At 55.7% G+C, this 27565-nt stretch overlaps 1 protein-coding gene across 2 annotated transcripts; it reads right to left on the bottom strand.

The window, feature by feature from the left end:
* Window positions 1–2542: 2542 nt before the first annotated feature.
* Window positions 2543–13112, bottom strand: LOC134163742 (homeobox protein EMX1-like). 2 transcript variants are annotated; one of them, XM_062618892.1, is made up of 3 exons: window positions 12528–13112; window positions 10679–10863; window positions 2543–3156 (listed from the first exon to the last, which is right to left on the bottom strand). In XM_062618892.1, the coding sequence occupies exons 1-3, from the start codon at window positions 12892–12894 to the stop codon at window positions 2989–2991; spliced, it is 720 nt and encodes a 239-aa protein (XP_062474876.1). In that variant the 5' UTR covers window positions 12895–13112; the 3' UTR covers window positions 2543–2988. The 2 variants fall into 2 exon arrangements, with proteins under 2 accessions (XP_062474876.1, XP_062474877.1); XM_062618893.1 differs by lacking the exon at window positions 2543–3156 and adding an exon at window positions 8860–9705.
* Window positions 13113–27565: the final 14453 nt, after the last annotated feature.

Genomic DNA, 27565 nt, shown 5'->3' with positions numbered 1-27565 from the left:
TCCTCAACCCACCTTTCAGCTTGGGCACAGCTCAGCTCCTTCCAGTTCTGCTTGTTGCTCATCTCTCTGCTCTACATCCCTGTGCATGGCCAGGTCCTGGTGGGATGCCCAGCAGGTCACCCCGTGCCAGTGGTTCTATCCATTGGGATGACTCTTCCACCTTGGGACAAGCGATGCTGGTAGATCTCAGGGTTATACCAGTGCCATGTAGCCAAATGATGTTGATGTCCCCTCTGCTTCAATTGGCTCCTCTTGAAAGGCTGTGATGGAGATCTAGAGCCTGGAGTGTCCTTCAGAAGAGGGGGGGACTCTGGAGTGTTGTGGTGAGATCCTGATAGCCTTTGAGCCAAGGCTTTTAGGGCATGGATAAGCTCATTGGGAAGCTGGCTTGGCTCTGCGAGCATTCCTGGTGTTGGGTGTGCAGGTGATGGAGGCTTGAAGTGGTCCTGCTGGTGGTAGATACCCCCAGCCCCAGGCATCACCCTGGGTCGCTTTAGGAAACATCCATCCACTTTTGGCTTTTTCCCCCCCTTTTTTTTATGGCTTATTTTGCACCCAGCATCCTCAGCTGCCCCTCCTCATGCAGACCCTGATCCGAACGCACCTTAGAACGGCGATAACGGCAAATCCCTTGGGATGCCAGCTCCGGCACGTCTTCCAGCGGTCCCTCCATGGGACCTCCATGGGTGGAGGCACCTCCGCCCCCACCCTGGGCACCCACTGGCTCTTTTTAACCTTCCCGATCGAGTCCCGACCGCCACACTTTGTGTAACACTCGGATCCGTCCGGAATAAACGCGTTTCAAGAGCCGGTGGTGGTGGTGGTGATGTCCCGTTGCGTCATGGGGAGGGTGTCGGGATTTGAAGGGGTCATGAAGAGATGAGGGGTTTATGGGCTGGTTGGACCGGGGGGAAGCTGCTGAGGGTGGGCTTTTCCTTGGAGCATGGGGAGGGGGCTTTCCCAACAGCAGGAATGACCACATATTTGTGTGAGTGTATATGTGTACTATATAATATTATATATAATTAGAGTCTATTATATATAATAAAATATATAATGTGAATATATACATATATAATGTGTATATGTAATATATATAATATACAATGCACATAAGATACATACTACAATCTAGAAGATGTAAATATATCTTACAATATGAACTTATATGTATTTCCATATAACAATATATAATTCTATATTACAAACTATAGCCTACATTATAAAATGCATTATAACTTTAGAAAATTCATTATATATACTATATTATATATAGTATAAATACATTATAAAATATAATATATACACACATTATATACACCTATATAAATGTATCTATTGTGTGCATGTATATATAAGTGTGTATACATAGTATATCCTATATAATTATTATATTTATATGTATATATTATTTATATTATATATGTATAGTTGCAGATGTCCCTGCTCATTGCAGGGTGCTGGAATTAGATGGCATTTGAAGGTCCTTTCCAAACCAAACCATTCTATGAACCTTTGATTCTGTAACACATATATATATGTTCTATAATGCATAGGATCTACAACACATATATATATGACTCTCTATATGATTCTCTATATGTATTTGATTCTATACCACATATATACATAAACCCACAAATAATCATTATATATATTTTATATATTATATATAATATAATATATAATATGCATATATATAATAAATATATAACCATTATATGTATATAATCATATATATAATGATTGTAAGCGTCCTTTCCCTCAAACCCCAGCAACACATGGAAGGACACCCAACCTTCATCCCCCAAGACCCCCCCCCGACCCAAGTCCCTCATTGCTGGGGTCCTGGTGTGCCCGGAACTGAGGGGTCCTTTCAACCACCCTGGGGGTATCCCTGCCTGGGGTGGGATATTCCCGGCCAGCAGCGCTGTGTGGAACCTCTCCCGACATCCAATCCCCATTGCAGGTGTGAAGCTGCCGCATACCTCTCATACCTGCGGCCACCCGCAGTGGGACTCCCAAGGGAGACCCCCCCCCTGTCCTGCCACCCCCTTCAGCCCTCCAGCATCCACCACCATGGGGCCACCACGGCTCCATCGCTCCTGTGGGACACCAGGCCAGGTTGGAGCAAGCTGCTCTAGTGGAAGGTGTCCCTGTCCATGGCGAGGGGTTGGAGCTGGATGAGCTTTGAGGTTCCTTCCAACCCAAACGATGCCATGAGTCTAATTCTATGACACGTCCCTCCACAGTGACACCCGGTTGTGTCCCCCCAACAAGAGGGACACCAGCACCCCCATGGCTTTTCAGTGATGAGAGAGGGGGGACTTGTCCCCCACCTCCATCCACCAAGGCAACCAGACACGTTTCCAGCACGTTGCTCTTTATTACCACGCAGTAACACACACTACAGCTGCTGACTACCTACGACAGGGAACGCACGCACACAGGCACCGAAAGAAAAGAATAAATTAAACCAAAACTGTGTCAAATGAAATTAAAAAAAAAAAAACAAAAAAAAAAAACAAAAAACAACGGGGAAAGGTGGGGGGGAAGGGGAGAGGGGAAGGAAATCAAAGTGAAAAAGGAAACTGAAACGGGTTCACATTGAGCATCTCGGTAGGACGTTTGGATTTGATCTCATGGCTGACGGACGCCTTCCAGCACGGAGGAGGATGCGCGGTCGCGTCCCGGGGCCGCGGTCCCTGCAGCCTCCTCTTCCTCCTCGGCTCGGCGGTGGGAGCTTCCCGAGAGGCACCTCCAAGGGATGCCCCGGGCAGCGGCACTGGGGGGGATACAGGGACGGGGACGGGGACGGGGTGCGGGTCCCCGGCCGGGCCAGGGGTCCCCAAGGAAAGGCATCGGGTGGCGGCGGCGGTGGCTTCGGAGCACGACGTCCCTAGAGTCCGTTTGGTGATGCCACCCGTGTGCCCCCGTCCTCCCCCGGGTTCCTCTCCATGGTGGCTGCACCAGGAGCCTGTCCCTGCCTTAGTCGTTGGAGGTGACGTCGATGTCTTCTCCGCTCGACTGCTTGGTGGCGAGGCGCCATCGGTTGATGTGATGGGAACCTTTCTTCTTCTGGTCCGAGTCCGGTCCTTCCTCCTCCAGCTTCTGCCGTTTGTATTTCGTCCGCCTGTTCTGGAACCACACTTTCACCTGGGGGACAAGGAGAGAGGGGCGCTTGTGGGGGTCTTGGCGACCAGACAGCAAGGCCTCATCTCCTCGAGGACCAGCACAATGAAGGTGGCAACCCTGCCTTGCCTCAGTTTCCCCTCTGCCCATGGCAGGGTGGGATGGGGGGGGATGAACGTGTTGGGTTGCAGGATGCAGGATGCAGGATGCTGCCACATCCCAGCCTCGGAGAAACCCAAGCGAAGGTTGCTCAGTCGCACCTGAGCCATGGGGTCAGCAGATAAACAGGGCCCTTCTTACAGCGCCACAACCCTGTGCCCATCACCCTGGTGTCTGGGCTGCACCCTGATCAGCACAAGCACAGTGGGAGCTGCTAAACCCATCCCCGTTGCTCTTGGTCACTGGTGTTGGCTGGCTACTGCTCCAATGAGGCCGTGGGACACACAAAGCCGTCCCCATGCCACCAGCCAGGAGCTGTGTCCCAGGGCAGGGTGGCTCCATTAGCCAGGGAGCTAATTATGGATAATGAATTATAATTACAATTAGAAGCAATCCATTTACTACATTTAGGTTTCAGGAAACCTTTTCCACCATGATGGTGGCTGGATGCTGTCCCTGGGGTCTCCATCCTTGGAGATAACGCCCTCCTTCCCTGCCCAAGGCCCCAGCATCCCACTCCAATGGGATCTCTGGTGGGAGTATGGCCCACAGCGGGGGCTGGACATGTCAGCATGGACACGGTGATGAGTTTGGGATGCTGAAAGCACCCACGTGGTGGGTGGTGTGAGATGCTGCGGGCACCCATGTGGCTGGAAGTGCAGGATGCTGTGGCCAGGGATGTGCGATGCTGCAGCCAGGGATGCGGGATGCTGCAGCCAGGGATGCGGGATGATGCAGCCAGGGATGCGGGATGCTGCGGCCAGGGATGCGGGATGATGCAGCCAGGGATGCGGGATGATGCGGCCAGGCTGTGAGATGCTGCAGCGGGATGCCAGAGGTAGCAGTGAGGGATTCTGCAGCCAGGAATGAGGGATGCTGCGCCTGGGGATGTGGGATACTACAGCCAGGGATTCAGGATGCTGCAGATGGGATGTGGGATGCTGCAGTAAAGGATGCAGGGATACCAGGGGTAGCAGTGTGGGATGCTGCAGGCAGGAATAAGTGATGCTACATGCAGTGGTGCAGGATAGTATAGCAAGGTATGCAGGATGGTGCAGGCAGGGATGCCGCAGATGGGATGCAGGATGCTGCAGGCAGCAGCCCTACCTGCTGCAGCCGGGAATGAGGGATGCTATATGCAGTGGTGCAGAATACTATAGCCAGGGATGCAGGATGCTGCAGACAACGCAGGTTGCCACAGGCAGGATGCTGCAGTAGTGGTGCGGGATGCTACCCAGCTCCTTGGTCCTGCAGGACATGAGGTGCAGGACACTGGATGTGGGATACTGGATTCAGGACATGGGATGCAGGACACAAAGTGCAGGAGATGGAGTATTAGACACAGGATGCAGGAGACGGCATGCAGGACATGGGACGCAGGACATGGGATGCAGGACACAAGGTGCAGGACATGGGATGCAGGACAGGGGATACAGGACATGTGGTGTAGGACATGGGATGCAGGACATGGGATGCAGGACACACACGGGATGTAGAACATGGGATTCAGGACATGGGATGGGATGCAAGACACTGGGTGCAGGACATGGGATGTGTTACATGGGATGTAGAACATGGGATGCAGGACATGGAATTGGATGCAGAACATGGGATGGGATGCAGGACACTGGATGCAGGACATGGGATGCAGGACACAGGATGCAGGACATGGAATTGGATGCAGAACATGGGATGGGATGCAGGACATGGGATGCAGGACACAGGATGCAGGACACCGAATGGGAAGCAGGACATGGGATGGGATGCAGGACACGGGATGAGATACGGCACACGGGATGGGATGCAGAACATGGGATACAGGACACAGGATGGAATGCAGGACACGGGATGGGATGCAGGACATAGAATGGGATGCAGAACACGGGATGGGATGCAGGACACGGGATGGGTTACAGGACATGGGATGGGATGCAGGACACGGGATGGGATGCAGAACATGGGATGGGATGCAGGACACGGGATGGGATGCAGAACACGGGATGGGATGCAGAACATGGGATACAGGACACAGGATGGGATGCAGGACAGGGGATGGGATACGGGACACGGGATGGGATGCAGGGCACGGGATGGGATGCAGGACACGGGATGGGATGCAGAACATGGGATGCAGGACACAGGATGGGATGCAGGACACGGGATGGGATACGGGACACGGGATGGGATGCAGGACACGGGATGGGATGCAGGACACGGGATGGGATGCAGGACACGGGACGGGATGCAGGGACACGGGATAGGATGCAGGACACGGGATGGGATGCAGGACACGGGATGGGATGCAGGACACGGGATGGGATGCAGAACATGGGATACAGGACACAGGATACAGGACACAGGATGGGATGCAGGACACGGGATGGGATGCAGGACACGGGACGGGATGCAGGACACGGGACGGGATGCAGGACACGGGACGGGATGCAGGACACGGGATGGGATGCAGAACATGGGATACAGGACACAGGATGGGATGCAGGACACGGGATGGGATACGGGACACGGGATGGGATGCAGAACACGGGATGGGATGCAGGACACGGGATGGGATGCAGGACACGGGACGGGATGCAGGACACGGGACGGGATGCAGGACACGGGATGGGATGCAGGACACGGGACGGGATGCAGGACACGGGATGGGATGCAGGACACTAGGTGCCGCTGCTCGGCCAGCGCTGCCAGCCCAGGCTGCAGCATTTAGCCCCTGGCAGGGGATGTGGTGCCCGCAGCCCCTCCAGCAGCGCTGCAGCCCCTCATCCCGCCGGAACATCACCGCTTTCCCCCTTCTCCTCCAGCGTCACCCTCAGGCAAAGCTTCCTTCCTGCTCTGGAGCTGCTGGCAGCGAGGCTGAGGCCGGTATTCCCACCTCAGACCGCATCCCACCGGCACCACGCAGAGGAGCCCTGCACTTCCAGGCGTGCCCAGTCTATGGAAACAGCGGCTTTATGGCCCCGGCGTATGTTATAACCTGGACTCCAACCATTTGCTTTCCTTGCTTTGGGGCATTTCTGGAACAATGCTGAGCTGGTGCCTTTCATTCAGCAACCGCAAAGCACTTTGTAAACTTTAATTAAAGCTTGGAGCCCTCTGGGAGCAGGGAAGTTGCCTTATCCCTAAATTATAGAACGGGAAACTAAGGCATAAAGCAATTAAGATGCTTGAGTGAGGCTCTGTGGCAAGCAGGGGTGGAGGGGGGAAGCGGTTCAGCTTGGAGAACGCAGCCCGGTACGGCTGTATCCTGCGGGATGAGGCTCTCCTGTGATTCCCAGCTGCAGGAATGGGGATGTTCCCAGGCTGGACGGGCTCCCTGACCCCTTCAATGCCGCATCCCTCTCTCCAGCAGGCCAGAAGCCACAATGAGAGAAGTGTGAGAACCTCACAGTGGGCAACATAGGGATAAGCTGCCCCCTACGATGCCTCATCCCGACTCCAAGAGTAATTGGTTTAAACCCCCATTCCTGGGGTTTTATCCCTTCCCAAACTCTTGCTGCATTAACCATTGTCATGCCGGGTGTTTGTGCATCCAGGCAGTGGGATGCTCCTGGGGTCCTGCCTCCAGGGTCGCTGCATCCCCATGCTCCTGCTTCAGGATGGGAACGGTCCCTGGCTGGCTCCTGCATCCCAGTCCTGCCCCTATACACAGCTCCCACCACGGGTTTGCTGCACATGAGCTGTGCTTCCACCCCTGAATCCACCCTTCAATCCACCGGGAAATGATGCTCTGCTGCAGGGACACTGACAGCACCCAGAGAATCGGCTCTGGCTAAAAGGTGCCATTGCCATCCCCAAGCTGGGGACAACAAAACCATGGTGGCTTCATGCGCCCATATCCTAGATGATGGCCCAAACCCTGCCAAAGCCTGAGAGCATGGGTTTGAGCCTGGATGGTAACCGGAAGACATCAGCCTCACCATCACCTGCATCCAGACACGGTGACACCGCTTGTGCTGTGCTGTCAGCCGGATGTGCCATCACCTCCAAGGGCAGTGCTGCTCCTCAAGCTGAACCCTCAACACTGAACCCTCCCCAGCACCTGCAGCCCCAGCTGGGACTGTTCTAAAAGCACCCCATAACTTTTAAGAGCTTGGTTTTGGGGATGGTCCTTAATAGGGGACCACTGCCAGCCCCGGGCCTTGCTGTGTGGGTGCTCTCTGGCTGTATCTGGGATGTGCATCTTTCTCCTCTGTGATTCCCAGGTATTCACTTGGTTAATTATTACTGCTCCAGCCACGGCTGCTGTGCCTCCATCTCTGCACACACAGTGCTGGGAGGGAATATTGGGATCCACGGTGCCTCCAGAATAACCCCAAACCTCCCGCTGGCAGGACCCAAGGAGAGGCCTTAGCTTTGGGAAGGCAGATTTGAGACCCGGAGCAGGGTTTGCATCTTGTGCTGCCCGAGGATGGAGAGGTTCTGCTGGGAGATGTGGGCTGTGTCATGCACAATAAACTCAGGGAAGTCATTTCCCAGCCCAGCGTGCTCCCAGGGGGAGGTGAAGTGACCTGATGCCACCAGCGATGGGCACAACGGTGCAACCACTCGTGATGTCCAGCCTGGTACCCCTACATCCTCCCTGTTCGCCACCTACCCGGCACACGCATCCCGTTCCCGTCGCACCAGCCCTAGTGCATCCCTGAACCTCCTTGCACCACCCAGCTCACACGTTCCATGTCCCACATTGCCATCCCATCACACCCATCTCCTCGGATAACTGCTCTTGCAGAGGTCACCCCACATTCCTGGCCCTACACACGCTCCAGCCTCATCCCATTTTCTGTGTTTGCTTTGGGACCATGAGCTGCCGCTGCTTCCCCCTCCAGTCCCTTTATTTCTGTCATTCCATGGGCCTGTCTCAGCCCAGACTAATGCAACTCCTTGTCAGGAGGAAGGATGGGAAGGGGTTAAACACCTCCACCCTTCCCCACCCTATATCCCAAGGCATTTCCTGATGCTGGGCAGGTACCTGTACCCTTTTCACCTTCCCCCTGGGCTGCTCCAGGTGTTGCTCCCCGGCTGGGGGACCTGGAGTGGGCAAAGCTCCCTTTTCCAGTGGGAAAAGCAGTTGGGAAATAGGACCAGGCCGAGCCATCACCGGCAGCTCCTTATGGAAGCAGCTAAATCCACTGAAAAACAACCCAAGGCACCCACCCGCGGGTTGGGATGTGGGGCTGAGCATCTGTATAGGGTGAAAGCACGCCTGTGTCACCGGTCATACAGGAGATGTGTGTCATGGAAAAGGGGCTGGTTTTTAATGGGAGCCTTGTGTGTGCATAGGATTCCTCACTGGATTCAGTGTAATAATAATACTGCTAATAATAATTAATAAGCGTAGAATAGAATAATAGAATTATGGAATGGTTTGGGATGGAAAGGACCTTAAGATCCTGGGAAGGGACATCTTTCACTAGACCAGGTAGCTCAAAGTATAATAATAATAGTAATAATTGTTATAATGGCAATAATAATGGTAATAATAATAATAGTAGTAATAATAATAATAATAGTAATCATAATAATCCTGCTTTTGGAACAGTCACCAGCCAGGTTGACTCTTCCACTCTCCTGTGCTTTGATGCTCATCCTGTATCCCATCCCTTTGCACATTGGGGTTATTTCCCTCCAAATAATTAAAAGATTCATAAAAAAAGACTATTTTCCTAAAGCCCAAGGGGAAAATCTGGTCCCTGCCAGCCCACAGACCCCCCTGCAAACCGCTGCTGCCAATCCCAGCCCTTTCCCAGCTCGTTCTCTGCCTGGAGCCATGCGGAAAGGAAGGACGAACGACCCCACTCGCTCCCTGCCCTGCGCCCGGCGCCTGCAATGGGAACAGCATCCTAGAGAACCCCGTGCAGCGCAGCAAAACATCCATTCCTTCTATATCTATAATGCCTCTTCCCATTGCCAGATCTCCGCGTGGATTTAGGGACGGATGCCTCCGCTTTTTCCCCTAATAAACTGCATTATCGCTCTGCGGCTCGGGGCAGCGCGGAGCTGAGCTCCCCTCCGGGCATCCCGCCGCTGCCCTTTCCGCCCAGACAAGTCTCTGTTTGTTCTTTGACCTCTGGGTTTTGTTGTTTGGGCTCTTTTTGTCCCTGCTTTTCACAGCGTTTTCAGCCCGGAGAGGTGACAGAAGGGAAAGGAGCGGAGCTGGAGGGTCCCTATGGACGCACCCTGCGAGCCGCGGGGCCGGGGGTCGGGATGCTCTGATTTTACTGCTTATTTCTATGAGGATACAAACAGCTTTGGGAGGATCCTGTGGGCTCAGGGCACCGTCCCTGCATCCATCCCTGCGCATTCCCACAGTTTCCTCCCGGGAACTTGGGAGGTTTTCGCTTGGCAGAGCCCGGTGAGGATGAGCCAGGCGGGGACCGGGAACACCCACAGCTCCGGCTTGGTTTTCCAATTAAAATAAAGGATAGAAACGAAATTAATTCGGGAATAGGCCCAACTTCCTAACGGGAATTTAGAGAAAACTTTCTCCATAGACTCAGATACTGAATATTACGGGAAACTGGACTCTCACCGGGAACATTTGGGAATAGCCGCTCACCAGGACACCGTGCTTGGACACACACAGAGATGCTCAGCCCCGGCTCCCCCGTTTTCCCCCAGCACCGTATGATCTCTATTTCCTTTTATCCCTACAATTTTCCCCGGTCTCATCCAATCTAAATCCCTGTGGAATGGCTTTTGTAAAAGCAGAGATAAAGGAAATATTATTTCCTTCGCCTTTCCTGACTTCCGCAATGTTGAAGCTCAGAACCAAGGAGCATTTTCGCAGCTCCCCAGGGAAGGGGATCCCGGTGCGGCTCCTTTTTTAAACTCGGGTTTGAAAACCGGATCTTCCTCTCGAGGAAAACACCCCCAGCAAGCAAGAAATAGCCCTGGAAAACCGCTCCGGAGAGCGGCGTAACACGAGCCCGGCATTCCCAGCCGGGAGCGACGGCAACAACCGAAGGAACACTGCGCCACAAAGATAAAATCACCCAAATCGGCATGGATCAGCCACTGTTTCCTGGGTAAAAACAGGTGGAATTCTGTAGAGTACAGCTAGAGCCCTGAGCATGTTTAGTGCTGTATCTGCTGCCTAATGCTGAGCTGCTCCCGCAGGCAGATGGATGGGTGGATGGATGGATGGATGGATGGATGGATGGATGGATGGACAGTGGGGCTGATAGCTGTGGGTTGGTGGCTACCTGGGGTCCATGGGTCTGGAGGTATCTGGATCTGGGGTCACCGGGTTTGGGGATCCCTGAGTCTGGGAGTAAATAGGTTTTGGGGTACCTGGGTCTGGGGGTGGCTGAGTCTGGGGTTACTGGCTCTGGGGGTACCTGTGTCTGAGGGTACCTGGGTTTGGGGGTACCTGGGTCTCGGAGAGGCTGAGGCTGCTGGCCAGCTGCTTGCGTTCGGCACCCACCACGTAGTGGTTCTTCTCGAAGGCCCGTTCCAGCCGCAGGAGCTGCGACGGCGAGAAGGCGGTTCGGATGCGCTTGGGCTTCCGGGCGAAGGGGCCGTGGAGGAGCAGGCTCTCCTGGGACACTTCGCTCCCTGTGGATAGTGAGAGGAATCAGGGGCCTGCACTGGAAGCCCCAGCACACCCAGAGCCCCTTCCATGGGCCCGGGGCATACAGGAAGGACAGACACGGGGGTACCAGGAGTCCCCTGGTCCCCAGGAGTGCAGCTTGGTCCCATTGAGCACGGCTGTGCCTTGGCCATGCTGCTCTGGGTCCCATGGTGGGGCTGGACATGGGACAATGGGAGGAGAAGGGGAAAGGAGGGAAGGAAAGAGAGAAGGGCTGGGAAAAAGCAGGTAGAAAAAGAAGATAAATAAAGAGGAGAAAGATGGGCTACGAAAGTGGCAGGGGGAAAAAGGAGGCAGAAAGGAAGAAGTGAGAAAGAAAGAAAAAGAAAAGGAAGAAACTAAAATAAGGCAGAAAGACGAGGATGAAAACAAGGAGTGAAAGGGAGAAGGGAAGAAAGAGAGAAGGAAAGTGGGAAAGGAAGAACGAAAAGGAAACGAAAGAGAGAAAGAAGCGGAGAGAGAGATGGAGAGAAAAAAGAGAGAAAGAAACGAAGAGATAAAGAGGGAAGGAAAGAAAGTGTTAGAAAGAAAAGAAAGACGTCATAAACGAAGGGAAAGAGAGAAATAAATAAAAAAGGGAAATAGAAGAAGGCGAAATGAACGAAATAAAATAGATTAAAAAAAATACCGAAAAGGAAGAGAGAAATGAATGGAAGGAAAGAGAAATAAACGAAGGGAAGGGAAACCCGCGAGAGGCCGGCAGCGGGGCTCGGCGGAGGGGCCGAGCTCAGCACCGGGGAGGCAGCGCCGGGAGCCGGGCCGGGATCGGGATCGTATCGGGCCGGTGCCCCGGGCTCTGCCGGCAGCGGCCGTGATCCCCGGCGGAGCCGCCGGAGCCCGGAGCGACGCGAGGGGTTGGTGCCGAGCAGATAACCCTGATCTGGGCTCCTCCGGGACAACCGGGACCTCCGGGCATCACGGCAGGGAGAGCGGGGACAGGAGGGAAAGGAAAGGAAAGGAAAGGAAAGGAAAGGAAAGGAAAGGAAAGGAAAGGAAAGGAAAGGAAAGGAAAGGAAAGGAAAGGAAAGGAAAGGAAAGGAAAGGAAAGGAAAGGAAAGGAAAGGAAAGGAAAGGAAAGGAAAGGAAAGGAAAGGAAAGGAAAGGAAAGGAAAGGAAAGGAAAGGAAAATGGAACAAAATACAGACTGAGAAAGGGGAAAAAAAGAATACAAGAAACGGAGAGACAGAAAAGGAGAGAAAGAGAAGAAAGAGGAAGGCGATGGAGGGAGTCGGAGGAAAGAAAGAAGAAGAAAGAAGGAAAGAATCCGAAGGAGCCGCGAGCAACGCGTTAAAATCAAACGAAATCCCGCCGAGAATCCCGGAGCCGCCGCGATCCATCCCCTCCGTTCCCGAGCGGGAGAAGCCCCAACTCCCGGCTCCGCCAGCCTCGGGGCCGCGCAGGAGCCAGCAGCGCCGGTCCCGTCCCCGGGAACCCCGCGGGGCCTGGCCGGGACCTCGCTCCGAGCACCGGCACCAGCGAGCAAAGGCATCGAGCACCGGGAGCGCAAAGGCATCGAGCACCGGTGTGCGAACGCCCGCAGCCCCGCACGGCAGCCGCAGCAACAGGTTCTGCCCCCGGTTCTCCCTCGCCCCGCCGTGAACGGGCCCCGCTGCCGGTGCCCGCCGCTCACCTTGGAAGCGGTGCCCGAAGAAGCGGTTCCGCAGCACCCAGGGGTAGAAGTTGAGCGGGTCGCGGTGCTGCGGCCCGAAGAAGGAGTGAGGCGGCGGCAGCGCCGAGCCCCCGAGCTGGTGGGGCCCGACGGGCAGCGCCGGGTGCCCCACGGCCTCGGGGAAGACGAGCTCGGCGCTACCGTACAGGGCCCGGCCGGCGGCGGCGGCGGCACCGGGGAAGCCGGGGGTGAAAGCGGCGGCGTCGGCAGCGGCGGGGCCGGGGTAGGCGAGGGCGGCGGGGCGCGGGGGGTCCCCGGGGCCGAGCGGGGTGTCCTTGCCCACCAGGGACTCGATGGTGAAGCAGCGCTTCGCGGACGGCTGAAACATGGTGTGAGCCGGGATGGGGCGGGAGGGGGGGGGTGTGGGATGGGGAAAGGGGAGGGGGGGCAGGAGCGGGGCTGTTCCTTCGTGTGTGTGTGTGTGTGTGTGTGTGTGTGTGTGCAAGAAACCTCCCCCCGGCCCTGCACACCCGCACACACACACCCGCACCCGCCCCGCGGGTTCCCACGCACCCGCAAGCCCCGGGCAGCCGCTACAAATACAGCCGGTACCTGGCGGGGCCCGGCGGAGGGGGCGGCCTCACCTGCCCGGACCGGGGCCGGGACCGGGGATGGAGATGGGGCCGGGCCGGGCGGGGAGGGAAGGGGAGGGCAGGACAGGACGGGCAGGGGAGGGAAGGGGAGGGCAGGAGGGGCAGGGGCAGGCAGCAGGAGGTAGGGGAGGGTAGGACAGGCAGGAGGAGGCAGGGGAGGGCAAGAGGAACGTAGGGGAGGGCAGGGGGACGTAGGGGAGGGCAGGACAGGCAGGGGAGGAAAGGGAGAGGCAGGACAGGCAGGGGAGGGCAGGAGGAGGCAGAGAGCGCCCGAAAAACTGGACTGGAGCCGCTCCCGCAGCCGTGCCGCGAAGTTGTGGAGAGGGGCTGCGGCTGCGGGGCGGCTCCTTCCTGCTTCTTGGAGGAATAATAAATATTTAAAATTGTAATAAATTTTAAAAAATCTTTTTTCTTTAAAAAAAAACCCACATCTTTTTCCGTTGTTTTTTTTTTCCCTTTTCCCCGTTGTTTTTTTTTTTTTCGCTTTTTAAACCTAATAAAATAACCCCACAGCCGGGGCGCCCGTTGGTAACCCCGCGGCTCGGGAGCTGCCGGCAGGGGCACACAGACACACGCAGACACGACATTGCACACACCCCCCCGCGCAAACTCCGCTCCCCTCCGCGTAACGCCAACCCCTCCCCAAAGGCAGGACCTTCCCCCCCCCCGGACAAAATCCCGCTCTTCCCACGGGTCCGATCCTGGGAATAATGAATGGAATTGGTTTAACACACACACACACACACCAATAACCCCCGTTTTGGGGTGTTTCCTGGGCGGCGCGGGGGTTCCGCGGGGCGCGCAGCCCTGCGCGGGCCCGTCCCGAGTTCGCTCCGCAGTTTGGCGCTGCTCGGGGTCCCGCCAGCCCGCCCAAAGCGGGGGGAAAGTCGATTTTCCACTTGGCTGGATTGAAATACCCAGCGCGGAGCATTCCCCTCCCGCGGAGAGGGGAGCGCTGCTGCGAGGCCCGCGGGCTTTGCGCGGACTTTGCGCGGACTTTGCGCGGACCCGCTGCCCGCAGGAGGATGCGGGGAAAGAGCTGGGAAGGAGGGAGGAGAGAAAAATTGCATGAAACCCGCAGAAATTAAAGCCTAAACCGGGAGCGAGCGCCTCGGCAAAACGCGTTTATTTTGATAGCCCAAAAGGAGGAAAAAACAGAAACCTGAATTTGAAATCTATTTTTCTATTCAAAAATGGAAATAAAGAAGCGGGGTTGCGTCAAGCGGCTTCTGGAGAGGGCAGAGCAAAGCGGAGCTCACCCGCGGAAGGATGGGGATAAGGAAGGAGAAGGGGAAAGGGAAAGGAAAGATGGGAAAGGGAAGGAAAGGGAAGGGAAGCGGAATGCGGGGAGAGCACTCGGCTCGGACGCGGGAGCTGTGCCCGGCTCCGGACCATTGGTGTGATTTAATTGAAATCAATGTAATACAATTTCATCCCGCTCCATTCCCGGTCTGTTTCCCCTCCCGATGCTCAGGGCCCGCTGGTCGTTCCGTGCCGATCCCGCTGGATTTCAGCATCTCCTGCGGGGGGATAATGAAAGAGGCGGCCGGGGACCGGCTGCTCGGCGTCTCCTCAGGAGCCTTATTTTTGGGGAAGCTGCTTTGGAGCGAGGGATAAATCACCCTATTGGGAAAACTATAAACCTTTAGGCTGGTTTTCCATTTTTTCCTATTCATCCCGGGGGATTTCAGCCCTGGCTCCATGTCCAGGCGAGCTCCATGGATGCTCTGAAAGGAGCTACACTGAAAACCAGCCGAGAAACCCAAATTTATCTTTACGTTTCTTCCCCCCCACCCCAGGCCTCCAGCATCATTCAGGCAGGATCTTTATCTCCCGTTGGAATAAAACACGGGACCCCAGGTGGGTGCCTTGCTTCAGCCCCAGGATTATTAAGAGGAAAACTTCAGCTCCAGCATCGCTGGGAGGAGGTGATCTGGGAGCTGCTGCCTTCCCGCTGGATTTCTGGCCAGGAGGAGCTCTGCGTGGAGGAGAAAGGCATTTTCCTTTATAACGAAAGAGCGACTGAGCCTGCTGGAGCAGTGGAGGGACACAGACAGCAGCAGCACTGGGCAGGCAGCACTGGCCTCAGGGGTGGTGCACCGGGATCAGGGGGTGCTGCTGGGGAAAAAGGGGAGATTTGCTGCCTGTGAACACACAGCAGTGAGGGCTTTCCCAGGAGAAAACGAAAGAGGGATGAAGGAGAAGGAGAGGGGGACAGGACAGGCACCAAAAACTGGCTTTGGGGATGGGGGTAGAGGGTCAGCGTGGGGATGTGTGGGGATGGGCAGAGGGACTGTGGGTCCAGCCCCATTCATCAGCATCCTGGTTGGGCTCAAATCAGTGTCTGAGCTCAAATCACTGCCTGGCCTCAAGTCACTGCCTGAGCTCAAATCACTGCCTGGCCTCAAGATACCTGCCTGGACTTAAATCAATGCCTGGACTTAAATCAATGCCTGGGCTCAAATCAATGCCTGGGCTCAAATCCCTGCCTAGGCTCAAACCTCTGCCTGGGCTCAGATCCCTCCCTGTACCGTTCTCTCCTGCAGCAGGAGCAGGCAGGCTCTGATGGGGCTGGATCCTGCACACCACCGGCAGGTGCTGTCCATCCTCCCTCTCGTTAATCTGTAACACATCAGCTTCCAGCATCAAAGGGCAGAATGTGGAAAATCAGGCCCTGGGCCTCGGAGCGTGGCCACGGGCGCAGCGAGCCGGGATGTTAAAAGTTGACCAGACTTCAAAGTGCTGGATCATTTCCTCCCAACCTCTCCCACCTGCTCTTCCCATGGGCACAGCTCCTTCCCCTGCTTGGATTTCTTCTCATCAACCTTCAAGTGTGGTCCCAAAGTGAATGGGGCTGTATTTTGGCTTAGGGGTCTAAGGTCTGGAGCCTGCCTGTCCTGGGCTGCTCCCCCTTTCCTGCTTCACTGGCTTTTGTTCTTTATTGTTTCACTGGGTTCAGGGATATGCTGGATTGGGATAAACTGTCCCTACACGTCCTGTGGGCTTCAGCAGGTTATTCATCCCACCTTCCTCAGCCACCCATCAGTGGGTGGATGGATGGATGGATGGATGGATGGATGGATGGATGGATGGATGGATGGACCGATGGATGGGAACAGTGGGGATGCTGGTAGATATGTACATCGACATGAATGGATGGCAGAAATCCACAGTCTATGGAGTCAGGCTGATACTGAGAAAGGACCCCACCACTGAGCCAGGGAACGGGAAGCTACCCAGATCCCATTGCAGTGGGTTGGAAGAGCACGGAAAGATGCTGCTGGCTCTCACCCACCTACTCAGTGGTCACACTGGCTTTTCCATGGGGGCCCTGCACAGACAGGGGCTCTGGTGTGGTGGGTCCTGGTGGGCTCCCAACATACTCAGAGGTGGGAGATCTTGCAGGCCATTCCATGTGGACACAGCTGTGGTTTCTGTGGTTGCAGGCATGTGGCATTGGTTGAGAGTGATGTGCAGAGGTTGGGCACTTGGGGACACCATTGCCCAGACCTTGTCCCTGACCCTGGGGACCCCATGTCCCCTGTTTGTCCACAGGTGAGTGGGGCAATGAAGTGGTTCACCCACACCAGGGCCCACGGAGAGCAGCATCATTGAAACACAAGGGGTTTGGGCAGCCTCTGCATCTCCTGCTTGTGACACGGCTGATGCCACAGGGACCGGCTCGATGGGTCCCATGGCCAGGAGCTCTGCGCTTTAGCACTGTGATTCCTGGGAATGCTTTTGAGGGTTTACACCACTGGGAGCCCTCAGTAGAGCTCAGTGGTGGTGGTTGGGTTGAGCCAGCTTTCCCTGCTGCTTTTGGGGGTGAAGACTGGTCTCCCAGCTAATGTCCCACCACGTACCTCTCCCCAGCGCTGTCAGATGTCACCTTAGGAATGCTTTGCCATGCCCAGCAGGGGCATCGCTGCAGCAAAGCCATCTTTCCAGGAGAGCTCGGGGTATTTCAACACAGGAAATTACACTTCCAGCCCCAGGAAGGGTTTGGGTGCTCCCTTGCATGGCACCAGAGCGTGACCCCACATCAGACCCCCCCCCGGGGCTCACACTGGCTTTGCTCCAGCAGAGAGGAAATCAAGATCCCCTGCAAGATTATAGTGTTTAGGGGCAAAGGAGCCATGGGGAGGGGTGCCATCCCCACTCAGATGCTGTTAAGAGTCCCCCCTAAGCCCTGTGGGGATCACCCTGCATTGTATTAGGGGAGATCAGCAGACTTGGCTCCCCCTCACCCCCACAACATACCATTAAATGGCATCGAGACAGTGTATGAGCCTCTTACATATGTTGCTTATAGACGCCAAACTTATTAACACAATAAAACTGCTGCTAAGAAGCTTTCCTGCCTCTTTTTCCCGCGGGGAGAGCATCAGTGTTGGAAGCACCTAAACCGCCTCGTATGGAAACATCCGGGGTTGCTTTTCATATGGCACCCAGGAAAATAAATACATGACTCAGCCAGGATCCCCCTTCCAGTGCTCCCTGGAGGGATACCCCAGAGAGGGGGGGTTAAAGCCAAGTCTTGGGGGGGAAGCATCGCATCCCATCCAATGCCTGGCTCGGAGGTGATGTGTGTGGGGTGCTGGTGGTCTCCTCCAATGCACGACATTCCGAATGGATGAATCCTCCTTCTGCTTCTCTTTGGAAGTGGTCGGAGGGGGGACCCTGCCTGAGTCATGTGTTTGTTTGCCTGGGTGCCATATGAAAGGCAACCCCGGGTGTTTCCATACGAAGCAGCTTAGGTGCTTCCAACACTGACATCCTCCCGGAGAAAAATAGGCAGGAAAGCTTCTTAGCAGCAGTTTTATTGTGTTAATAAGTTTGGCGTCTATAAGCAACATATGTAAATGACTGATATACTGTCTTGATGCCATTTAACATTATGTTGCGGAGGTGAGCGGGAGCCAAGTCTGCAGCATCAAGACTAATACGTGAGGAGCTGCCAATTCCGGTGGGATCCTTCCTTCTTTTATTCCCCCCTTTGTAATTCCATTTAAACAACCCAGCAATCTCCCCATGCCAAGATAATGACTCGGACCCTTCCATCTCCGTCGCTGCTTCGTGGGGAATGGGTAAATATTGTGTTCGTTCAGCTCGTTGACCTCATTGCTGGGATGGAAAGCCCCAGCTTGGTTGGTATCCCTGTCCCTGTCGCTGCAGATAAGGAGAGGGGATAGGGAAAAGGGACGGCGAGGAAGGAGCAGAGCCGCTGCCAAACGCAGCCCCGGCTGTCGGTAGAGGAGGTGCCAGTGTCTCCACGGTTCCCCCTTCCCCAGTGAGGGGAAAAAAACCCAGAAAACGAGGGGAAAAAAAAAAGAATTCCATCTAAAATCCGTGAGTTTCTGCCTCTTGCAAGTAATTTTCAGTTAATTTATGTTGAATCAATGGTTCCTTGCAGTCATATGGATGGCACGCTCCCAGCCATTATTAGTGTAAACAGATTTGTGAGCAGTATATTTAGCTGTTCCATATTGCTTTTAGGAAATGTGCACATTTCAATGGCGTATACTTAGAGAGGGCCATACCCTGCCACCGCTCTGCAGGTGGGGATGTGCTGTACGGAGGCTCCCGGCCTCCTCTTCCTCACCCGAGAGGAAGCCTTCAGCTGGCACAAGGGCCTTCAGCTGCCCTTTGAGGCAGGGGGGGCTGTCAGCTCCTGCCTGCATTTCATCTGCTAAAAACCCCTTTGATAAATGGGGCTGCTGGTGGGCATGGATGCCTGAGGCTATGCTCATCCCTGCAGGTCACAGAGCCCGTATCCAGCTCATGAGGATGGCGATGCAGGTGTTTGCAGCAGGGCAGGTCCCTTGGCATGGGTGCCCAGCATCGTTTTGATGCTTCAAGGCACCCACCTATTCCCTGGAGCTCTGTGCAGCCTCATCAGCCTGCAAGTGGGATGAGCTGAGCCAGGGCTCAAGCATCATTGGGGTGAATCCCCATGGGATGGGCCTCCTGTGCTGTTTGGGATGGGCACCATCCAGGGACCCCACTGGCACATCTATTCATGGTCCACGCTGGGATGGAGGTGGCACATCCACCCATGGACCACACTGGGATGCAAGTGGCACATCTATTTATGGTCCATGCTGGGATGCATGTGGCACATCCACCCATGGACCATGTAGGGATGCAGGTGGCACATCCACCCGTGGACCACACTGGGATGCAGATGTCGCACCCAACAGCGATGCCATGGTTACATGACACATCTCTGCCATGCTGGGATGGATCTGGACCGTTCCCCCCCCAGCCTGAGCAGTTGATTTAAGGGAAGTTGTGCTTCAGGGAAGTGCCAATCCCAAGAGTTCTGGGGCCAGGATGTAAAACAGGCTAAAAAAGCACTCCCCACATTTCAACAGAAGGGGTGCAAAAGCCCAGCCCAACCACGAAGGAGCCCTCCAAATCCTGCGGGCTGGATTCTGCCGCTCAGCATCCTTCTGCTCCTCCTATTCTCTATGCCATTGAGGAGGCTGCCCAGCAGCGACCAGGATGAGTCCCTTCCCCATCTCCCCACCAGCTTCGCACCGCTCACACACCTCACCCAGCCCCAAAATAACCCCGAAGCACCAGATCCAGAACCCGCTGATGGTTCACACGTGCCGGGATGGCACGAAACGTGGGTGCAGCCCCTCTGCCAAAGGAACTGGGGCAGGAACGAGCCCTGGGGGGCTTTTGCTATTTTGATTTCTCTGCCGTATTGCCTGCGTGCCTGAAATAGCAGCCGGGAGCGGGCTGGCACGGGCGGCGCGGAGCATCGCCAGCATCCAGCGGGAAGGGATTTGGGCAACGTCTCACCATGGCTACCCGGGATAGGGAGAAGTATGTGGGCTCCAGGGGGGAGGGTGCCGGCCCCTTTCATGCAGGAGAAAGCCACGACATCAGGGCTCTGCTCTTGGATGTCACCGTCTCCCCCCCCTGCCAGCGTGAAAAATCAATTAGGAAGAATTAGCGACGTGTCAAGGGGGGTGAAGGGGGGGCCCCATCCTGCACGGAGCACCACGGGGTCACCCAGGGCAGGTGGCAGTGTCACCGCTCCCTTGGCCATCCCTACGATGCCCTGGCACCCAACCCCAATCCCAGGGGGGCTGATTTCCACACCAGGGGCTCGTTTGTGCTTCACTCCACCCCAGTGCTTCCTGCCTCAGTTTCCCCATCCCTGCCATGTGGCTTGCCTGGACTGCAGCCCCCAAGCCCTGCAGCATCACTGGATGGACACCCCATCGGAGCCCATCCCCGTGGCTCCGAGACTGGAAGCAGCTCATTGAGAGCACAACTTGCCCCGTGTTGCTGCTTTTCCCACCTCTTTCTGCGTGTGTGTGTGTATATATAAATAAGAAGGGGAGGGGGGGGGGAGGAAAATCCCAAACTCTGATTAAAATCCCCCTTTTTTTATTCACCTGCCCATCTTTCCTGTCTCCGTCTCCCATTCTATCCAAACTCATAATTAATCGCTCAAGGCAAAAGTAATGAATGTTAATTGGCCATCTGTACAAAGACTAATTAAAATCTACCATGCTGGGGATTAAAACATACCTATAGCAACTGCCTGAATTGAGAATTAGACAGAGGAGAGATTGAGAAAACAGCTGAAAGGCTTGTGCAAAACGCACTCGCGCTTAGGTGTGAGATGAGCTGCAGCTCGGAGATCTGAGATGCTTTATTATTAAATTAAGGAAGAAAAAGGGGGGGGAAAGAGAGAAGAAGAAGGGGGGGAGGAGAGGAAAAACTTGTGATGGGAGATGGTTTAATGGGAAGAAAGGCCGCCGGAGATTTCAAAGCGGAGTGACCCCCAACATTTGGGGTTTGGTTTAGATGAGGATAATGCCGCCCGCTCCCCTCCCCACTGCAGGAGATAGTCTGTGGCCTTTTCAGCTTTTTAAGGGATTTGGATGTGAAGAAAACACGTCAGGAAGTGGGAAACTGCTGGTTGGAAGAGGGGAAAGAAGCATTGGAGCTGGACAGAGCAAGCTGCTCTAGTGGAAGGTGGCCCTGCCCGTGGCAGTGGGGTGGAACTGGAGGAGCTTTAAGGGCCCTTCCAGCCCAAACCATTCCATGATGATCCCCTGACTATGAAGAGCTGGGGATGGAACTCTTGGCACTGGGCATCACTGCCTGGCCGGGTATCCAGTGGGATCTGCATCCCGCTCTGGCCCGGAGCTGCAGCGCGCCCTCGGCTGCCCCGCTCCCTTCTTTGTCCTAAATCCAAGGCTTTTCAGGCCGGCCGCCTCTTTGTTGTGGGGAGGGTTTAGAAATAGCACAACATGAATAAGCCAGTGCTAATTATTCCCGGGGCTGCTCCTCCTCCTCCTCCTCCTCCTCACTGCGTCCCCAGCCCTCATCAAACACCTCCTGACCTTCCCTGTGCTGCACATGAGGAGCCAGCGTGGATCCTGGATCCATCCCACCCGGCTGAGGTGGGCCCTCCAGCACTGGAGGTGGCAGGAGGTGCCTGGGGACGAAGGGCACCCTGAGGGATGCTGGCTGGAGGGTGATGAGGAGGCTGGACCCTGCCTCCAAACAGGCTCCCCAGGCTCAGGGCAGCTCCGGCACATGTGGAAGTGTAAAATTACATCTATTTTTAATTCAAAATCAAAGGGAAAAGGGGGTTTTCCTCCAGCCCAAGATTGGGGGGGAGGATGTTCAATCAGGCATCACCAACCTGCAGCTCCACCACCTTGTGTCCCCAAGAAGCTGCAGACCAGGACCGTCCCAGACTATAGAATCACAGACTGGTTTGGGTTGGAAGGGACCTTAAAGCTCATCCAGTTCCAACCCTTTGCCATGGGCAGGGACACCTCACACTAGACCGTGTCTCCCAAGGCTCTGTCCAACCTGGCCTTGAACACCACCAAGGATAAACTACCCCATGCACCACCTCTGACACCACCAACCAGCCTATTTTATCACCCCAGATCCCCCATGCTCCATTGCAGGACTGCATCCCTGTATCCTTGCGATGCCGGGGAGCACCAAATCCTCCGAGCATCCTTCCCCGGCGGGGGGGTGGGTGGTGTTTGGGGTTCAAGGCAGGGATGCAGGGAGGAGGATGAGCATCCCCCCTCCCGGGAGCGTGCTGGTGCTTCGCAGCCTTGCTGGGAGCGCCCGGCTCTGCTCTTGTTTTCCCAGATCCCGCTGTGTTTACTCCCAACACGGGTGACCGCTGTGGCCCTATTACGGGAGCGGCTGACAGCTCGGCTGACAAGTGTGCTCGCAGCAGGAATGTGAATGCGGATCCCGGCCTCGCCGCGGTGCCTCGGCGGCAGCTTCGCCCGCACTGTGACATCCCTATGGAAGGAGATGCTCTGGCTTTCCCATAGGGTGCGGTGTGGCGAGCGATGGGCGCAGCGTGGCTTGATCCTGGTCTAAACCGGCAAGAGGCTCCCAGCATCGTAATGGGAAGGACAGGGACCCGCTGGGATTGTTCAGTGCTTGGGAAGGGCTGAGCACTCAGCACAGGAGGGTTTCAGGGCTGGATGGAGGATGATGGGCTGTGACCACGGCACAGGATGGGCTGTGGAAGGGGAAGATGGATGCACTGATCTGAACAGGATGGAGGAAAGGGAGCAGGGAAAGGCAGTGTTGGGACCCAAATCCCAAGGGAGACATGGAAGCAGCTCAGGCACAGCCTGGCTCCAGCTCACCTCTTGATATATGGGGAAGGTGGTTTGAGATGCACCCGGCTGCATCCCACATGGGCCGGCAGCAAGCGTGATAAAGCCTGGTGCATAGGAAAACAGGGAAAACCTCCTCTTTCTGGGTGCTCTTTCCCATTGGAGTGGAGGTGGCTGCTGCTCTGCAGGGTCCAGTGCAATCACGGGTGAATTCAGTGGGTACAGGGCAGCATTAGAAGCAATGATGAAGCTGGGGACCCAGCCCATCCCAGTGATTCCAGCTCTGTCCTTGCTGGATAACGATGGTTTAATTAATCCCAGATCATTTCTGCAGTGTCCCCCCATTAACCTCCATAGCAGCCTAAATAATAACTCATTAAAGGCATTTGAAGCTGGCAGGAACAGGACAGTTTACCAGCAAACCCTCTGCTCTTTGGCTCTAAACTGGGTTAATCTGTTATCTCCCCTTGCAGGGTCCCTCATTACTCATTAAATGCCTGTTCCAGGCCAGCTTGGAGCTGTTCCTTCTCCTTTCCTAGTCCTAAAGCCACCAAAACCAGGGAACGATGTAGAGAGGAGATGAGTAAGAGTAGGTCAATGGGCTAAGAGTGGGGAATGCAGAGTTGCAGGCAGGCGGATGCGTGAGCAAGGGTTCAGAGATGGGGAGAAGAACCATGCCAGCTCAGCAGAAAGACGTTTGCTGTTCTACCCCACTCAGGCTCCATGGACATCCACCAAATCCCAGCCATGGCCCTGAGAAGCGGCTGCAAAGCTGTCTGACCTGTCACATAGAGAAGCAGGAGGCTCCAGGGTGCCTGGTTGTGCGTCTAGGAGAGACGCACCAGGGTCAGGTTCATCTGCAGTCCCAGGCACAGCTACAGGTTGGGCAGAGAAGTGACCCAGAGCAGCCTGAGGAGCAGAGCTTGGGGGTGTTGGGAGAAGCTCCCCATGACCCAGCTTCAGTGAGCGCTTGAGCCCAGAACCCCCCCGTGTGCTGGGCTGCACCCCCAGGGCGTGAGCAGCAGCTCAGGGAGGGGATCCTGCCCCTCTGCTGTGCTCTGGGGAGACCCCCCCTGAAGCCCTGATCCAGCTCTGGGGCAGCAGCACAAGAGGGACGTGGAGCTGTTGGAGCGAGGCCAGAGGAGGCCATGGAGATGCTGCGAGGGCTGGAGCAGCTCTGCTCTGGAGCCAGGCTGAGAGAGCTGGGCTGGGGCAGCCTGGACAAGAGAAGGCTCCTCAAGGGGAGACCTGAGAGCAGCTCCAGTGCCTGAAGGGGCTGCAGGAAAGCTGGAGAGGGACTTGGGACAAGGGATGTAGGGCCAGGGCAAGGGGAATGGCTTGAACCTGCCAGAGGGGAGACTGAGATGAGCTCTTAGGCAGAAGCTCTTCCCTGTGAGGGTGCTGAGGCGCTGGCACAGGGTGCCCAGAGAAGCTGTGGCTGCCCCATCCCTGGCAGTGTTCAAGGCCAGGTTGGACACAGGGGCTTGGAGCAAGCTGCTCTAGTGGAAGGGGTCCCTGCCCGTGGCAGGGGTTGGGAATGGATGAGCTTTAAGCTCCCTTCAACCCAAACCAGGCTGTGTCTCGAGGATTCTATGTGCCTGTCTCTGGGTGTCTCCATGGGCACCTCGAGAGGCTCTGCACACAGGACGGGAGCAGCTCCGTCACCTTTGTCCTCACGGCCGGAGGCAGCAGCTTGTTTGCGAGCAAGGAGCTCGCTGGGCACTCGATGTCCTGGCCAAAAGGGCCGTGCTCAGCATTTCTGGCCCCTGGATGGGACAATAAAGGTCATCATCTCCCCTCTGCTCAGAAGCCTTTCATAAGGGGCAGAGCACCCTGGCTGCAGCCTCCTGCCCTGCTGAGCCGGGGGCAGCGCAGGGCAGGGGCTGAGATTTGGGAGGTCGTGGGGTGCACGATGCTTTTAATTTGGGAGGCTTTGGGGAGGATTTAGCCGGCTCATTCTCACCACGGTGACAAGGACCTGGTCACACACATGGAAACAGAACCCCAGCGCTGACTTCGGCTCCTTTCATAACTCCGTTCCCCATGGCACAAAGGGCACAGTGTTTCCCCAGGAATGAGGAATGGGTTAGAACGGGTCCCATGGGGACGTGGTGCTGGAGGTTGGGCCGTGTCACCCCTGAGCATCGCACTGGCACTTCCATTCCTGCCCCAAACTGCTACTGAGGCCATCACAGGGGTTTTCCTGGAGTGTTTTATAGGGATATCAAGCAGGGAGATGGTTTATAGGCACCTGCACAGCTCGTGCTCCAGCTTGGTGTCCCTATTTACCAGGAGACACCTGACCTCTCCAGCACCCATCCACTACAGAAAACTGCAAGGAAATGGATTTGCTTGTAAATATATGAGCTCGGAGCAAAAAGGTGGGCATAGAGGGATGGGATGTCCCATAGAGCCCTTGCAGCCCCACACTAGGAGAGTGGGGCTAAAGAGCCCTTCCTGGTGCTGTCACAAGCCCCAGGGCTTTGCTCCAGGGATGGGAATGGAAGCAAAAAGGAAATAGGGTGGAGAAGGGATAAAATGCCCTATGCAGCACCTTACTGCAGGAGGCAGGGTGGGAAGCAGGTGAGGGGCAGCCCCACTTGGAGGGACACCCCATGGCAGGCAGGATTTGGGGCTTCAGAAGCCCAACTTTACCCCCATCAGGGATAACGTGGGTGCTATGTGGGATGGAGGAGGTGATCGATCCTTTCGGGGTGATCCCTTTCTGCCACAGAGCTCCTCCTTAGCCCATGGGACAGCACTGCCCAAATACTGGGGCGCCCCATAGGGCCGGGTGTGTTGTTCCCATCGGATCCACTTTGGGCAGTGAGCTGGGAGCTCCTGACTGTAACGAGGAGAGCTCAAACCTTGGGTTTGAAATACTCCCATTCCCCCTTGCTGAGCCTCTGGCACGGTCCCAGCGGCTCCAGGACGTGGAGATTCAGCTAAAGCCAAGTGAGTGGCGGCAGGGACCTGGGATCAGACGGTGCAGAGGCAGGAGGGGAGCCCCAGCTTGTGCCCCGCTCCAGCCCCACCGAGCGGTTCCAGAAGCACCGATGCCCCCATCCTCAGGGCCCCGCGCACGGCCGGGCTCCGTTACCCGGTCTCGGTACGCCCTCAGCTGGTCACAGAAAGTGCTAGGAAAGGGAAGGAAAAGATTCCGCCTCGTTTTCCCCATTGCATCTCACAGCACCCATGGGGGCACAGACGTTGGCTGGACCCACGGGGCATGGGAACTGGGCCAGCAACCTGGGTAGGAGGGTGCTGGTACCTAGGGGGTGGTGGTTGCCAGGGATACCAGCATCCCCCGGGTACCAGGGGAGACAGAAAAGGGAGCGAAAAGTGGCCCAGTTCCAAACATGAGACGGACGTGGAGCTGCTGGGTCAGGTTCAGAGGAGGCCATGGAGCTGCTGCGAGGGCTGGAGCAGCTCTGCTCTGGAGCCAGGCTGAGAGAGCTGGGCTGGGGCAGCCTGGACAAGAGAAGGCTCCTGAAGGGGAGACCTGAGAGCAGCTCCAGTGCCTGAAGGGGCTGCAGGAAAGCTGGAGAGGGGCTTGGGACAAGGGATGTAGGGACAGGCCAAGTCCCTTCCAACACAAACCATTCTATTAATCAATCCAGTGTTTCACTAATGGTTTTATTTCATTAACATTGTGTGCAGCCTGACCTAAACACCTCGCTATTGAAAGTCAGCATTCCCTGCCTTCTATCCTGTCTTGGGGGAGAGGTTTGGGTTGGAGAAGTACCTGGTTTCAAGTGGTAAGTCTGTAATGCTACAACCACTCATGCAGATGCTCCAAGGACACATGTGGTTGCTGATACATCACCCGCAGCTACTGGAGGGAGATGAGATCTCAAGCAAACCCCAAAATAATCCTTGTTACCTTGGTTTCCATGTGTCTTACCCTGAAGAACCCACCTGCATCTCCCACCCAGCTGGCACCAAATGGTCCCCATGTCCTGCATCCCCCACCTCCTCCTGCAATACAGAGCTCCTACCTCCAGTCCAGCCTCATTGTCCAAGCTCCTACAAGGGCAGTACATGAGACCCCAGCTCTGAGCCCTGAGGTTATGCTTTTATCAAAAGCCAGATTCCCAAGACGGGATGGGACAAGGCCATAGGGATTCAGGGTGAGGAGATGGGGGAATTTAGGTCCACCCAGGTTACACAGGCCATAAGAAACACCACTAAGCATCAGACTGCAGAAGAACAACCCCATTGTCAGTGCTGGGAGCAGCAGAGGGGGCTTTGCTAATAATGAGTTTCACAAGCACAGAGGGAAGATGAAACCACGCAGACAAGCTGGGGAGCAGTGTTTGTTGAGCTTGACAGGATTAAGTTAACACAGCATTAATGAAAGAGCTCAGAGATGGAGGAACAGGACTCCAAGAGGGCACGCTGGGGCTTTGTCAGTGCTTAACCCAGGATCTCCCCTCCCATCCTCCCAAACCCCACTTTTAATGATACACAAGACCCACAACAGACACGAAACTTTTAATGACTGCAGATCCAGATGGATGAAATGGGAAATGCAGGGATGAGGCACTGCACTGGGGAGGAGGTTGTTGGCATGAAGTATAGAGGGATGCAGGGGATGCCACTGGGCTTCAGTGCAGCTCTCCTGCAGCAACACACACTGCAGATCTATGGGCAGAGCTATTTGCTTTCAATGGGCAAACCTCCCAAGTGCCTCCTGGAACCCCCTGGAAAATGATGGTGAAACTCCCCATATAATCAAAAGAACAACCCAGGAGGGGCTGAAACCCAGATTCAGGCAAAC

The sequence above is a fragment of the Pezoporus occidentalis genome, unplaced genomic scaffold (assembly GCF_034315485.1).
Source record: "Pezoporus occidentalis ecotype Australia unplaced genomic scaffold, CSIRO_AGI_Poc_V1 ctg205, whole genome shotgun sequence".
NCBI classification, from domain to species: Eukaryota; Metazoa; Chordata; class Aves; order Psittaciformes; family Psittacidae; genus Pezoporus; species Pezoporus occidentalis.
Note: the sequence above shows the minus strand (reverse complement) of the source record. Positions and strands in the feature narration are given on the sequence as shown.